This window comes from Rhinolophus ferrumequinum, chromosome 3, assembly GCF_004115265.2.
Source record: "Rhinolophus ferrumequinum isolate MPI-CBG mRhiFer1 chromosome 3, mRhiFer1_v1.p, whole genome shotgun sequence".
NCBI classification, from domain to species: domain Eukaryota; kingdom Metazoa; phylum Chordata; class Mammalia; order Chiroptera; family Rhinolophidae; genus Rhinolophus; species Rhinolophus ferrumequinum.
In genome coordinates, this window is record NC_046286.1 from 80,486,876 (window position 1) to 80,502,974 (window position 16,099).

Genomic DNA, 16,099 nt, shown 5'->3' on the forward strand with positions numbered 1-16,099 from the left:
TCATACTTAAAAACATATTGCCAGAATTTAGTTCCTCTTCAACCTAACTCAGGGATCTTTTTCTATAAAGACAGATAGTAAATATTTTAGCCTTTATAGGCCATACCACTTCTGTCTCTACTGCTCAGCAATAGCATTGTAGCTCAAAAGCAGCCACAGACAATACATAAATGAATTAGTGTGGTTAGGTTCCAATAAAACTTTATTCATGGACCTTGCAGTTAAATTAACATAATTTTCATGTCACAAAATAGTTTAAATTTGACCACTTTTCAAAACATGTAAGACGTAAAAAACTGCTGTATTACTGGCTGTTGGTCTGTTCTAGAGTAGAATTAATATAACACAGACAGCTTTGCAATAGTAAATATATATATTTAATATGTAGTAATTTATATCTAATCCTGACCAGAAACATTTTTAAGAGTGTTAGGCATCAAGTTTTTCTGGTTCTTAGTGTTAATGTTAAGAGTCATGTGGCCAAGTGAGAAGAACAAGAGCTTATGTGTCAGGAGGACCATGGATCTGAATCTTAACCCTGCACTTACTAGCTGTGTCACCTTGGACAAGTTACTGAACCTCTATGTGCTTCCATGTCTTTCCATAAAAGAAGGTTAATAACACTTCCCTGACAAGGCTTTTTGTCTTAAATTAAATAATGTATGTAAGTTGATTGGTAATAAATACCAGTATATTTCCTTCTTTAATCAATAATTTAATAATAATTAGGCAACACCTTTTTAAGGAAAATGAAAACATGCATTGCGTTAAAAGACTCCCCGATGTTTGACAGATAATAAATTCTTCTGCATTCAGAATATGTGGCCACTGAAGGCAAACTTTTATCAACAAAATGTTAGGTATACTTTTATTATTAATGATACGGTTTTGGTGGCATACTGATATGAAATTTTTAATGAATTTTAATGACTTTTTTATGTCAGGTGTTTATAACACAAACTAAGCATTGGTACATAATCTCTCCCTTTGATAGTAAAGTATTTTATTTTTAACTCTATGTTTTAATTGTTGGAATTGGATCATTTCATAAAATTATAATAAAAAAGGAAAAAGCAAAAACTAATTTAGTGTCTTTTCAAGATGTTTCCATTAACTTTGAGATTTTCAAAAAGATAATTTATATATACGGCTTTTACTAATATGAATGAGTTTGTAGTATCACCTTACTATTCTACCATACTACATTTGTTTAAATGTATTACATTATTACTCTAATTTAAAATGTTTTATCACCTTAATCCTTATTATGTAATTACATCTGCAGATTTATACTGGAAGCTAATTTTCCTTTCAAATTTTTGTCACTTGTAGTATTATTAAAATGTAGATCTATTAATCAAAATAGAATAAATGCAATTATACGTTCGCATATAGATCAATGATCAACAAACTTTTTCTGTAAAGGGTCAGATAGTAAATATTTGGGCTTTGCAGGTTATATGGTCTCTATTGTAACTATTAAACTTCACTACAGTTACACAAAAACAGCCATAGGCAAACATAAATTAATGAGCTTGGCTGTGTTCAGATAAAACTTGATCTATGAACACTAAAACTTGAATTTCATAAAATTTTTCACATGTCACAAAATATTCTTCTTTTGACATTTTTCAACTATTTAAAAATGTAAAAGCCATTCAATTCTTAGCTCATGGACTATACAAAAAAATAGTAGATTTGGCACATAGGAGCAGATTTAGCACATAGGATGTAGTTTGCCAACCCCTAGCATAAATATAAGTCTATATCTATATCTATATCTATATAATATATGCTATACGTGAAGTAGACATACTCCATGTGTATACATATTCATGCATGTAAATGCTTGCCAATCTTAGGAAAAGTTACTTCCAAATTTAGGAAAGACTCCCATTTGCTTAGTGGTGTCAAGATTCATGGTTAGCTATACCTTATATACAAAAATATTTAGATCTATTGGGAGTTCTTAGGATAGCATCTAAAACTGAATTTCCACTTTCTCAATTAAAATGTGTCAAGTTCCTATTAGATGCCAGTCTCTGTGCTAGGAAATGGGAACCCAATGACCTATAGAACATGATACTGGCCATCAAGAGACCAGAAGTCTAGCAGAGGGGAGGAGACAAGAAAATAATGAGTACCTAATGTGTTCAAGGTGATGCACTGTAGAGGGCGGGAAGATTTGATTCTACATGGAGATTAAGAAAATACTTCAAAGAAAGGGTTTGTGGAAACCCCAAATCAGACATTCTAATCAGGGTCATGGTGTTTTCTATATTTAAAATCTCCATATCATAAAAAGAATCTTCCAGAATATTTAATATAGAGACAGTTGACTCACATGTGATTGATTTGTTTCTGAATATTATATGTTTCTGCAGTATTGTGGCACTACACTTTTTAGATTTGCTTTTTTGAATGAGAGCCAAAGATTGCTTCATCAAATTATTTTTGTAAATTAAATACGTTATGGATATTTAGGAATGAAAGATACTTGGTGCTTATAGATTTTTGAGTCAATATGTTGATTTAAACAAACATAAATCATAGGCTGTACCAATTATTACAACCAACCAGCAGGCAATACTTCTTGCTCCCCTGCAGTGTTATAAATTGTATCCTTCCTGATCTAACTCCTCCTGAAATTCTTTGTAGAACCTAAGCTGTCAGCAGTTGCTATGTGTAATTTTGTGGTTCAAAAAGGAGAATATTTGGAATTACATGCCTACAGTCTTCTAAGTAGACACTAGGTTAAATACATATTTCTGAAGATGAAATATAAAATGTAAATTACTTGGACCACTTTATCTTTCAAGGATTAAGCCTGATATTGCAACATATTAACATGAATGTTAATATGATAATAAAACAGACTTTCTCCAAAATAAAAATACATTAATGTTATACTTGAGTTCTAAAGATAATCTGAAAGGACAATATGAAATTTGCTTTGAAAATAATGTGTATGAGGATATGGATGAAGGCTGGAATTTGAAGAGAAGAGATCAGTGATTCCGTAGCCATAGGTGACACACCTGAAACTATCACATACAATTTTGATTTAGTCTGTAGGTTACTTTTAAAGGTAAAAAAAATATAATCCAATCATATCAATATATTAAAATTAATTTGACCTTTAAAAAAACTATTTGGCTCTCTTAAAACCATCTAAATTGAAAATGGATAACGAGGTGGGGGCAGACAATTAAAGTATTTCTTGAAGTAATTCCATACAAAGTGCTATGCATCGTTTTTGCACTTCACTTTTATGGAAATGAACCCTTAATTTGAGCATATAGAAGAGTAAAACTACAAAACTCATTAACCTAGCATATTGAAATTTGATTGCTGCTTTGAAATCAAAACGTTTGTTTTTTAAGTTGAAAACATGGTGCTTTTCTCTATGGAAGATCATTGTTTCGATTTTATGGTATGTAATGATGTAAAGCACTCCCCTGAAAATAAATTAAAAGTTCTGTTTAACTTAAATTAATTTAAGAAAAATAAAATACAGTTAGAAATATACATTTGAACATGACTATGAATATACACTGATAATCATTTGGAATGAGGATTATTACAAGTTTAAAAAAATAGTAAGATTCACAAAACTGATTTTTTAAAAAATTGCTGAACATCTTTCCAAAAGTGCCTTGCACTTATTTAATTAAGAAAGGTTTCTGCCACTGGAAAAGTACACAATATATCTAATTTAAAATACAGAAACAAAAGCAAAGCAAAAGAGAATTGAATGCATTTCAAATATATTTGGACTTTTGGTGAACTGAGCTTCAATTTTTCAAGTTTTATCTATGACTACTATAATGTTTACTTTATAGTAGTTACCTGCTTTGGAAATATTCAAGTAATTATATAAAGAATGCCCATGTCATTTTTCTACCTGACTTTTCTGTTCCTGAAGAAAACAAATTATTATTACCTAATACTACTTTCTTTCTTTATAAAATCAAACCAAAATAATTTTGCATCTTACTTGGAACTCAATAAATGTCTGTTAATGCTCACCTAATGTGAAAATAATTTATTTTCTGTAGCAGCATAATGAATTCCCTTCTTTTTTATTTCGTTCAACTCTTGCCTGCATCTGAGAAATAATTTCGCGTTAATGTGTAGCTTTTTTTCTCCAAATGTTCGCATCCATTTCTTAAATTATTACTTTAAAATCCGTGCATTCTAGTACACTGAACCCATCTTGATATTCATGCTTCTCTTCATATACTTTCTAGGAATGCCTTTTCTCAGTAAAATGAATCTTCTTTGTCTGTCTTTGACTAAATGCAGACCTTTAAAATTTTAATGACAGATGTTTCCAGTATAATGAATACAACCACAAACTCTTTCTTTCCCTTTTCTTCTTTCTCCTTTTGAGCACCTGAAACTTTTAAATTGAGGCGATTTTAATCAACATCAATACTGTGTTTCTGAAATCAAATTACAAAGTTGGGATCTAAAGTCACAAAATTAATCTTCATGGCTGGCTTCTAGACCAGTTTTGTGAGACACAGCTGCCGTTCTGCTCCCTTCTCGCCAATTCACAAGGGAAATATATATTACTATCAGTATTAATAAATATATTTTACAAGTAATGTTTATAGATTTAGACATATTTAAGTAGGAGTTTAGTGACAATTAGAATTTGGAAGTTCTGAGCAACTTTTTTTTTGTCTCAGTTTTGCTGAAGCCTTTGTCGTAACTGTCAGAAGTAAAATGTGGACATTTCATCACAGAAAATCTTTAGACCCATCTACATCACACTTTGGGTCATCTTTGCACAGATTAAAGGAATTCTTGATCAGTTAGTGCTGCCTGCAAGGCGCTATGGTTTAGAGTTTGAAACCTGAAACTATACCACCTGGTTTCAAATTCTAGCTCTTACCAGCTCTGTGACAATAGGCAAGTTATTTAACCTCTCTGTGCCTTAGTTTCCTCACCTGACAAATGAAGATGATAATATTATCATCCTCATATGATTGTCATTAGGAGTAAATGAATTTATATCTATAAAGCACAGCAAGAGCAGCTGGAATGTATTAAGTACCTTTTAAGTGTATGCTGTTATCCGCTTCCAAACTTGCTACTTCTTGTTGGCTTTCGACATACGTCATGAGGAAGAAATGGAAAACATACTTTATTAGCCTATTCCCAGATTTTGCAGTATTCATTATTAACAAAATGTGCCTACTTACTCTATCTAGAAAATAACCCTGTTCTTATCACTCTCTGAGCCTTTGGGAAGAATCACTATCATGAACATAAGCCACTTTCATACCTGAAGACAGCCTGTTGTGGTGCAGAGATCGTGGATTTAGAGCTAACGACCTGTGTTTGGATCTTAGCTCTATCATCTCCTGCGATGGAACTTATACAAGCTCCTCAGCCCACCTAAATTTTAGTTTCCTAGTGCATGAAGTGGATATAGTGGTTCATATCGATCAGAATTGTTTTAATGATTAGGTAAATTTAATTCGTCTAGCACATAGTAAGCTCTCAATAAAAAATGATGTGGTAGTAAATAATTTTGTAGTGGTAAATATAATTAGTGGTCAGCTATAATGATAATATGGGCTACAATATACATATTACTACTAAAAAGTAGTAACCACAATTTATTATTTATCATTATACAAATAATTAGACACTATTCCTTAGGTTATTATTGCTATTGAAAAATAGGTCAACCTTAAATTTCCCTTTTACTAGGTAGGAGAAATAATCCAAGTGTCTTTACTCCCTCTTTCCAACCTTTACAGTTCTCTGAATCTTCCAGCAAATCTTCATGACATTAATGAATGATGGATACTAAATTAACCCCAGAGCTCACTGAGGGAGGGTCCAGTCAATTCTGTTCCTGTGAAAAGAGCATAATCATTACTGCATGTTTCTGCACCACTTAATTGCTTTTCTAACAGAGTAACCTTACTGACTTGCTTGGGTGGTGGGTAAGCTCTTAGCCCACTATTCTTTTTGCAATATTTGTTCATGGTTGACACTTCTTCAGCTCTCTTCTTTATAGTTTTCTGCTTGCTTCTAAGTTATTTAGTTGTATCATTCCAGGAAACATAAGAGGTGTTAAGTAGCAAACAATTTAGTTTATTCCCTTGCTGCTGTGATATATGTAGCACAATGTTGCCCACAATGGGAAAATATGGTGTGACAAAGTGAGAAGAGGCCTTCCCACTGCCCGCCTCCCCTATTTGCTGTATCTAATAATGACAATAATGTGTGCCAGGCTACGTCATTACCAAGTGGGGATTTTGCCAAAATATACCACCTCAAAGTAGAAATAACATATTGAAGAGTTTTCAAAAGATAGACTTATTGCTGTAGAAATCATCTCTTATTTATGCTAATCTCTATAATTCATTAAAAATTATTCATGCCTTCAAAATAAAAAGCCCAACACCTTATGTATAGCTCTTTAGCGTTTTTTAAGAGCAGAAAATTTATTGAGTGCCTCATTTTTCACCTATCACATGAATATACCCATGGTTTCTATATGTGAATATGCCTCCATTATACTCTTATGCAATCATTTAAAAAAATATGTCATCTTCAGAAGAATTAACATATAAACTAGTATATCTCTTTGTTATGATTCAGATTAAATGTGCTGAAGGCTGATTTATGATTCTTTTTTCTGTCTTTTGACTATAATATAAGAATGTGCTTTAGGTGAGTTAAAAATGCAAATATGTGTACTGCTGTTTCAACTTTTTAAGGTTGACTACCTTTAAAAGACAAATTCTCGAGAGAACTAGCTTAGCCAGAGTTTCTTAGATTAAATTCTCTACAAATGCATGTCCATATAGAAGCTAAATTAACAAAACTCTCTTCATCGACTTCTCAAGTTTTCTCTTGCATGCCCATGGTAGCTAGAAAAACCACTAGTAGAACAGTCAGTCTTTGATATCCATTTAGAAATAAAACTCACATGTACTTATTCTTCTACGTAGTGTCTCTCCTTGCAGTCAAAACAGAGCCTTTGAACAGCAGTGAAACCACAACCACGACTGGAGATGGAGCGCTTGACACTTTTACTGGGTCAGGTAAAGCCTTAAGCTCGTGAGTTGTTACACACACATTGGGGTACACGTAATTCTCCTAGTGAATAAGCAGCATAAACACCAAGTTAGAACTTGGGGTTTTATAAACTTAGCAATAAATTCACTTATTTTGAGAACTGATTGGCATAAAACGATGTCTTTTTAGAAATTATATTTGGAATCGTTTTGCTGGATTTTCAGTTGACAGCAAAACAATCCCCTGGCTTTCTTATTAGAAATAAGCAGAGCTGGCTTCCTTCGTAATTATTTTATGCAGTGTTTCATTTAATAATTAGGTTGTAATAGTTGACTTCATTCCTTCAACTCTCTATTTTAAATGACATAAAACTATGTTCTCCCCAACATTTGAGACGTAAAGCTATCCATTTGATTCCTTCTAAATAACCTTGTTTCCTCTCTGGGTTTAAAAAAATCCTCCTGTGTAAGCAGCTGAGTGACAAGTATTAAAGGTTAATGGGCTGCAGGAGAGCACATGCTGGTTGCATTAGAACCCAGCCTCTGAGAGCACTCCTTTTACTCAAATGCTTCAAAGAGAACAATAGCATGTCTTTAAACATCAATCCTTTTTAAATATAAATACCTGATAACTCCCAGGTGGGCACAAAGGACACGCATTCAGTTGACTTAAAGAATTTTTTTTTTAATGTTACATTTTGTTTGGTTTATTATTTGGTGAAATGACTTTTTTTTTTTTTTTTTTAATGTGAGAAGGAATGTGTATAGCAGAGAGATGAACAGTCAACCTAGAAAAGTATTTCTGATAATTAAGTCTTGGTTCTGTTACTTGATTTTACATTTATCCATGTTCTTATGTACAAGAATTTTATGTGGGTAAGCTTCATGTAAAACGAGTTGAGGTATACCCTTGAGTATAATGTTATTCTCGCATATATTTGATATTTATAGATATGGCAGATCCTGTTTCATTAGTTCACATTGATGGGGAGCAGTCACCATGTATTCATATAAATAGTAGTCCTCCAAGCAGAAAGAAATAATAATTCATACACTTGGAACAGAGACTCATACATGTTAATCTATATCCTTTCTAGCAATTCACTTGCCTCCCAGGAGATAAATAGGTACCAACTAACTAGCATTCTTTACTATTCACCATAACCCTTGTAAACTTCCTGAAAAGTAAATGGATATGAACATATTTTGAAGGAAAGGAATGGAACTATTAAGTAATTTCTGACATACTCAAATAGTATACCACAAGTTAATAGAAAGCTTAATGGCAAAAATTGTAGAATGTTAGCTCCAGAAGGAATTCCAGAGATCTCTGATACATTTTACAGACAAGAACATTGAGGTGCTGAGCCGTTAAAGTGGTCGAGGTCATACAGTGAAGGCTTCACAGGTGGTCACCGTTATATTAATAACTAGTCAACAACAGTGTTCTGATCAGTCCAGGAGTCTCTTTCTGTACTATGCTATTGGAAAATATAAAGATGGAAAAACAAATAGCTGTGAACAGTCATCCTATCTGAAATTAACTCATATTGTCTTTACAAATAGTTTCCCAGTTTTCTTTTAAGAATTACCTAGGGCTACACTAGTCAGTAAAGTCGCCACTAACTATACCTGGCTATTTAAGTCTAAATTATTAAAATTTGGTGCAAGTGAAAAAAGAAAAAGAGTATCTAGTCACATTAGTCACATTTCAAGTGCTTACTAGCTGCATGTGGGACCTTTTAGAGGCTTCCATATTGGACACATCAGACAGAGAACATTCCCAACACCAGGGACCAAGTTCTTTTGGACAACAACGATCTAGGACAGCCAGTCTCAACAATAGCACTTTTCAAAAATGGGCTATTTTTTAATGTGGGGTAGGTGTCCTCTGCACGGCGAGCTGTTTAGCATCATCCCTGTCATCTACCCCAAGATGACAGTAGCACACTCCAGGTATGACAACCACAAATGTCTCCAGACATTTTAAATGTCCCCCGGCAAGCAAAATTCCTACTCACCCTCCTACCTCCTACCTCACGGAGAGTCACTGATACAAGTGAGGGGTCACAATAATAATACAAAAAAAACAATGAAATTGCTTGGCACAACCCTCTGAGAATCTGATAATATTCTTTAAAATTGTGGTTTAACTAATTATCAGGACATTTTGAAGATAAGCATTTTTTCCTTACTTTCGTATATAGAAATGATGGAGTATAATGAGTTGAGGGCTTTGGGTAATGTCTTTTGATTAGTTAAATGGCAATGGATAATACAAGGAACTCTCCCGTGGTTTCCAGAAGTCTTACTGGAGATTAGTCTGCCCTGTGTAGGAACCATCTTTACTTTGATCAGCAAAATCTCAACTCTCTTTAGTCAAATATTGTTGTTGTTTTCAGTTATGTGCAGATTTATGCTAGAATAAAATGTATAAATTTTAGTTAAGCATAAACTTCTCAAGTTTTATGTGAACATGCTAATTTTCTGAGCCAAAGGCTTTATATTCTATTTAGAAAATAAACATATAAACATTACTATGAAATGTTAAAGGTTAAGCCTTTATCCTTTTATAGATACTTTATTCTAATGATGTCTAGATTCACGTTTTTTTCTGAGATAATTTTGCTCTTTGGCTTATTTAATAAAAGCTGCCATAGTGAATGTTTCTTTTTATTATTTGAAGTCTCTTTGGGAAAACCTTGTGTTTTACAGTCTTCAGAATAACTGATTTATATAGTCAAAGTCTTTAGTTTGCCAAAGTGAAATTTTATAGAGACAAAATAACATGGAATTAAGCCTCATTTAACTATATTTCTGGTAAACAGAGTATTCACTATTGTGAATTAATGAATCAAATTGAATTTCTTGTGGAATAACACTATTGCTCTTATATAAAGTACATTTAGTACCCGTGGTATGGTAAAAAAAAAAAAAAAAAAAAGCCTGTTCTCATTAAGTTGATTTGAAAGTATTAAATATTCTTTGAGTTTTTAATAAATAAGTAGAAAATTAATGCTTCATTGATCAATGTATTTTCAAATACATATAGCAAATTCACTTAAATTTTGGTTGCTGAAAATATTTAGAACATAATGACTCTAGTCAGATTCAATGATTTTCAAAATTGATTCATAATATTATTGAAAACATCCTTTCTGAAACCTATAATATACTTTCTGTATTCAGAGCTTACAGGCCAAATAGCATTTTAAATACATTAAAGTCTACATGTTTATGAAGCAATAGATTACAAGGGCACTTGATAGCATTTTGATATAGAAAAATCTCATGTTTCATAAAGTAGTTAGCAACCTAACCCTATTTGTCACTTTTGTAATTCTAAAAGTTTAGCTCCAGAATTATTATGAACAACTTAGAAAGGACAGAGTACTTTGAAGTAATGACTGTGATTGATTAAACTAAACTAATTCCAGTGCTGCGTTGTGTACTACTTTAATCTTTTTGAAAAGTGAATGAACAGCAGATGGCCTAATAAAGACACTCTGTGTGCTTGCCCAGTATGGATTGGCTCTGAAGGAACTGCCTCAATGCTTTAGAGTCCATATATTTGCGATACATCCGTCTTAGTCAATGCAGATGGTTAAAGGAAGGAGAAACTTCCAAACTTTTGGATATATTCCAGTTTGGGGCTACATGAATGGGTGAAATATTAGTAGGACCCGATTTTCACCTTCAAGTTCTTCTCAAAAAAGTACTCTCTCATAGTTGAGACTATATTTGTAAATAGGACTGATGTTGCATTTTGCAATTATGTTTTTATTAATGTGTTGCACCATCACCCATGCTTGCTATGTGTATATTCCAATTATTACTAGAATATTTTGGACTCTACATTTTTAACTACTCATCTGATTGGTAAAAAGAAAAATAAGTGGAAAATGATAGCATTAGACAATTTGAAAATGAAGTTTGGATCGTCACATTTTTCTTAATTTTTATTGCATTTCTATTGAAAAGCACTATAGTGCCATCATGTTTGGAATTTAAAACATAAAGTTTGCAAGTTTAAATAAATTACTTTTATATCATGAAAGATTACTTACCTATAATCAAAGATATTTATTCATAACATGTTAATACGTGAGAGCATGCTACTGATTTGAGAAAATAGATGAATGATGGAGGGGAATGATTTGTAAGAAGAATTCATTTCATGCTCTTAGAACAAACTAGAAGCAGTTAGTTAGAGTAAAATGTTTAGGCATCTGTTTCTGTTTAGAAAGCGAATTCATTTTCTTTTTAGAAAATGAACGAATTTTTAGAAACATATCTTTAACATGGTAACTTCTTCAAATTGGTTTTGTATACTATAATGAAATGTATTTATGAAGCAACCATTTTGCACTATTTTTTTTTGTGTGTGTGTGTGTGTCTTACAGTAATAACAAGTAGTGGCTACAGCCCCAGATCAGCACATCAATATTCCCCACAGCTCTATCCTTCCAAGTAAGTGGTCACTCGATTCTTTCATAGTTGTTAGAACAATTTTCCAGGGTGATCTTTATTAACCTGCATTCACACAATATAACAACTTTAAATTGGGATGCATTTATGAATAAATGTATTATAGATACTTGGATAGATTAGTTGGATAAATAGATTACATAGCCTGTACAAATCTAGAAATAGAGATACACTCACTTTTGTCTGGACAATTCCCTTAATTCTGGACATTTAGCTACATTGAGGAAAGCATCAAGCTCAAACCAGAATACACTGACTTTTTCATGAAAATTCAAAAATGCTAAATAATTTAAAGAAAACGTAAATTGATTACATTATGTTCAAACCTCAACACTTTATAATACGTTCCATCATTACAATATTTTTATTAGATATCAAGTGCTAATAAATATATTTTTGAAGAGTATGTTCTACTGTTTTTAAAACTAATGCAGTAAACTTATTGAGGACAGGAGTAGAAATTTCAAGTTTGAGTGTATTGGGTGTATAGCTGAATTTGGTTGCAATCAGCCAGATGTGTCAAGATTTTGGATTCCTGATTCATACACATTTAAATGTTATTTTCTGCAGCAGCTAAAGTGTCTATTCTTAAGTACAGTCTGGGAATTGAATGTCCATTTGGGAACATTCTATTGAAATGTAGCGTGATACAGGGAATGGCATTCCACAACTTTTCAGGAAGCTGTCTCCTTTTTTTTGTTTGTTTGTTTTAAGATTTTTAGTTCTTGGGAGAGAATTCTTTAAAGGGCTTTTATTGAGTTTTGTAGTCATTGAATAGCATTAGGTCACTCATGGTGACTAGAAATATGCTTACAAGCATATTAATTTACTGGCCTGTGCTCAGTTTTCCTCATTTACATATTAATTAGAATACTATTTTGTATATAAACAAGAATTACAGATCTGGAAGAAACTTTAGATATGATATCTAAAATTTCTCATTTTACCAGTGAGGTGTAGAGACTTGAGTTTAAATTATTTGTCCGAAGTCACTAGACTGGTTTGTAACAGAGCCTGGGCTCCCGACATTCAGACCCTTGACCTCTCCTATATTGTTAAAGTTATATTGTGGATAAAGAAGAGGATGCTTCCTGGCTATTATAAGGTTTCACTGAATCTAAGCTGTCTGAATTAATATGCAGTCTTTGTTGCCACAGTAATGCTATTTTTCTGATATTTAGGCCCTATCCACACATTCTTTCTACACCAGCAGCTCAAACAATGTCTGCCTATGCAGGCCAGACTCAGTATTCGGGAATGCAGCAGCCAGCTGTCTACACAGCCTACTCACAGACAGGACAGCCCTACAGCCTGCCCACTTACGGTATTTCACGTCTTCTCTCTTCTCCCTCTTTGATTATAAGCAGGTAATCCTGCTGGCTAGTGGTTGTATATTCTAAGTTTTGCAACTCAGAATTAAGACCATTTAGTAATTAAATGGTTTGCACGTGCATTTTCCAAACAGATTTGGGTGTGATGTTGCCAGGCATCAAGACAGAGAGTGGACTTCCACAAACTCAGTCCCCCTTACAAAGTGGGTGCCTCAGTTACAGCCCAGGGTTCTCCACCCCACAGCCGGGCCAGACACCTTATTCTTACCAGATGCCAGGTAAGTAGCCACACAGGAAACACGTTATATGAGAATGGATTCTTTGAATGAGACTCCTTGGCTTCAGACTAGGAATATATCGTCATAAAGAGAGTTTTCAACATTACCTCTGCTCACACAATTTTATCAGGAAAGACAAAATAACTAGAAAGAAACATGATGAAATGAGTTGAATATACATTAAGTAACATGACCCATACCAAATTTAAATACTTAAGTTTAAGTTGCATAAAATTGGCAGGAAACTTGGTCCAAGCAAAGCAATCTCCAAGCCAGTCAACATGCCAACAGTCACATGTTTGGCATCTACTTAAGTGATTTCAAAGATTCCTACAAAAACCAGGATTTTCTTAGTATTCCTTAAATACACAATGCTGTTTGATTCTATTTAAAAGTGAATTAGCACTTTTCTAAGTCCAATTTATTGTCGAATGATTGAGGAATTTTTGTTCATTCTTAAAATATCTCTCCCCTATTGATACTACATTTCTTAATAGGAATATTTATATAATTTGTACCACCCCCAAAATCCCACATCTATGATCATTTTTTAAAGTTTTCCTCTTGTTTTTGACTCAGCTCAAAAATTATTTTAAGTTTTTGTGTAGCAGTTGCAGAAAAAAATTTAGTGACATAGTAAAAACATTAAAACCTTGTTCCTATCTAGCATTTTGTCTATATTGTTAGTCATAAATTCATATTGGATATTTCAGGTCAAGTCAGTTTGGATTGATTACATAATTCTATTGCTATTCAAAACCCCTTGATAAAATAATCAGCTGCCTCAATAGTCCTTCATTTTACTCCGTAACAAGTACGTTCGAGAAAAATGTATTTTTAAAAAATAATCTGCGAAATAAAAATATTTCACTTGCTTTGGCCCTATTTTTAAAAAAATCACTGAATAAATTTCTGACCTTGTAGTAAGTTTTAGAAGGCCTTCAAACTTTAGATTAGTACAGTATAAACCCTCTTGAGTACGTGCTCTAGTTCCTAGCTCTTTTTGTTCTAAGGAAAGGACAGAGGACTGTAAAGACAGGAAGCAGCAAGCATCATCTCTAAGTGGGTTCTGTGAGTCTATTTCTTAAGCTAATCCTGCCCAAATATTTAACTCAGGTAATTTCTGTGTGCAAATGCAGTTGATATGGCCATTTGAAAGTTCCAGTAGTCTGGAAGTCATCTCAGTTTCCATAATATTTTATTCTTCGAGTGCTTCTGCACTTCTAGACACTGAACCCTGCAGGATAACTGTAGTTCTTATTAAAACATTTCTCACATGCTCCTGTTTAGCTGAACAGAGTTCTACAGGAAAGATGTTACCTGTTGTTACAAGAGGGCTAGAAGTTAAGCACATTTTCCTTATAAATCTCTCAACTTCAAATTTCACTATCTTAAGAGTAATATTAAAAATATATCTCTTTCACTAAATACTGCGAAGTAAAATATTTGTATTCGTTTAGAAGAAATACTTTTAAAAATAAATTTTTTTCTTTGCCTGTAGGTTCTAGTTTTACACCATCATCTACTATTTATGCAAATAATTCAGTGTCCAATTCAACAAATTTCAGCAGTTCACAACAGGTATAGTAATTTTTTATATTTCTGCTTTTTTTACCTATTTCAGATTTTTGAAGAATAGTTTCAGGTTGCCATATAAGTGCATATTCTTCCAGAGTAAGGTTTCTTAAATTTAAAGTTAAGACGGCACTTCAGGGTAGTAAAAATTAACTATCCAAAACTTAGGGATATGTGTAATTCTGGATATTTTAGGTTTCCTGTTTGCTAGAGATTTGTCTTTTAAACATTTAAGCTGTAATTGTTTTAATCATTTGGCATGGGATTACAAAATGTATTGCATACTTTCCTATTATCTTAAACATAATTTAGTTTAAGACTAAACATAATTTTATTTTTCTTGATAAAAGTTATGAAAATTAATTATAAAAACAGATTAAACGATAATCAATAATTGGATTGTGCTGTAGTCTATAAGACATTTTCAGTCCAAAATATAATTTGTTATTAAGCAAAATGCCTCTTGGACTACTGTTGGCTTTTGATTTTTTTTTTTAGTTGTATGATTCCTTTTAATAAATGTTGATTCCTACTTTCCTGACAGCTGTAATTTTTTGCTTTTGTCATAGTGTTTGCATCTAGAAGTTGTTTTAGTCTTCCTCTTAATTATATTTTCTGGATATTTTTGTGAGTTTTAAAATCTAGCTTGTTAGAATTATGTGTGGAGCAAGACTGTCCCCGAATGAGCTAATCAGCTACGAGTGAGAAGCATTTCCTATGTATATTGACACTCAGAACCTTTTGTGCTTATTTCCTAATTCTCAATAATGTTCAGAATAGTTGAGATGGAAGGATAGTTGATTTCCTGCACAGGCAATGCATTATTTGACTTTAACATAATAGGTGAACTTTTATGTGCCGAAACTGTAAACTATTACACAAGTGCTTGCTCTTTGGATTTACTGATGATTTTATTAATGGCCTTCTTTTGCTTTTCATTAACAGAACGAAAGGCAAAAATGAAATTTTGATTATTAAGTAGTGTGGAATAATAAAATGTTTTGTAGGATTAAACTTCAGAATTTGGCATTAGTTAGAAAAATCATTTCCTAAAACAGTAAACATCGGAGCCAGTATGCATATTTTATATTTTAAAAATTGAGAATTTTTGAAAATCCAGATAGCTTAATTTTACTCATTTATTGATACAGTAAACGTTTATTGAGCGCTAACTATTTATTAGATTTTTGATTAGGTATTAGTAATTCAAAAATAGTAAGTCATTTTTCTCTACTCTCTGGAAAGACACAATCCTTCTGAAGAAACAGGCATGAAAATAATATGGACAGAGGATGGGATATAATGAAATAATAATAGAAATATACACTCGGCAGAGTGGTGGCTTAAGAGAGAAGCAGACAATAAACCAAAAAAACACATAAGT

General features: G+C 32.5%; 1 protein-coding gene across 13 annotated transcripts in view; it reads left to right on the forward strand.

Annotated features, from left to right (window-relative positions):
- EYA4 (EYA transcriptional coactivator and phosphatase 4) overlaps positions 1 to 16,099 on the forward strand; it is a 251,405-nt gene that overhangs the window by 190,619 nt on the left and 44,687 nt on the right. For 9 of the 13 annotated variants that reach the window (XM_033103195.1, XM_033103191.1, XM_033103193.1 and 6 more), the window contains 5 exons: positions 6,978 to 7,070; positions 11,447 to 11,513; positions 12,713 to 12,855; positions 12,997 to 13,140; positions 14,642 to 14,721. In XM_033103195.1, the coding sequence (XP_032959086.1) occupies positions 6,978 to 7,070; positions 11,447 to 11,513; positions 12,713 to 12,855; positions 12,997 to 13,140; positions 14,642 to 14,721 (527 nt within the window). Of the gene's footprint in view, positions 1 to 6,977; positions 7,071 to 11,446; positions 11,514 to 12,712; positions 12,856 to 12,996; positions 13,141 to 14,641; positions 14,722 to 16,099 lie in introns of those variants that run through there. The other 4 variants (XM_033103202.1, XM_033103201.1, XM_033103203.1 and 1 more) reach the window with 2 other exon arrangements.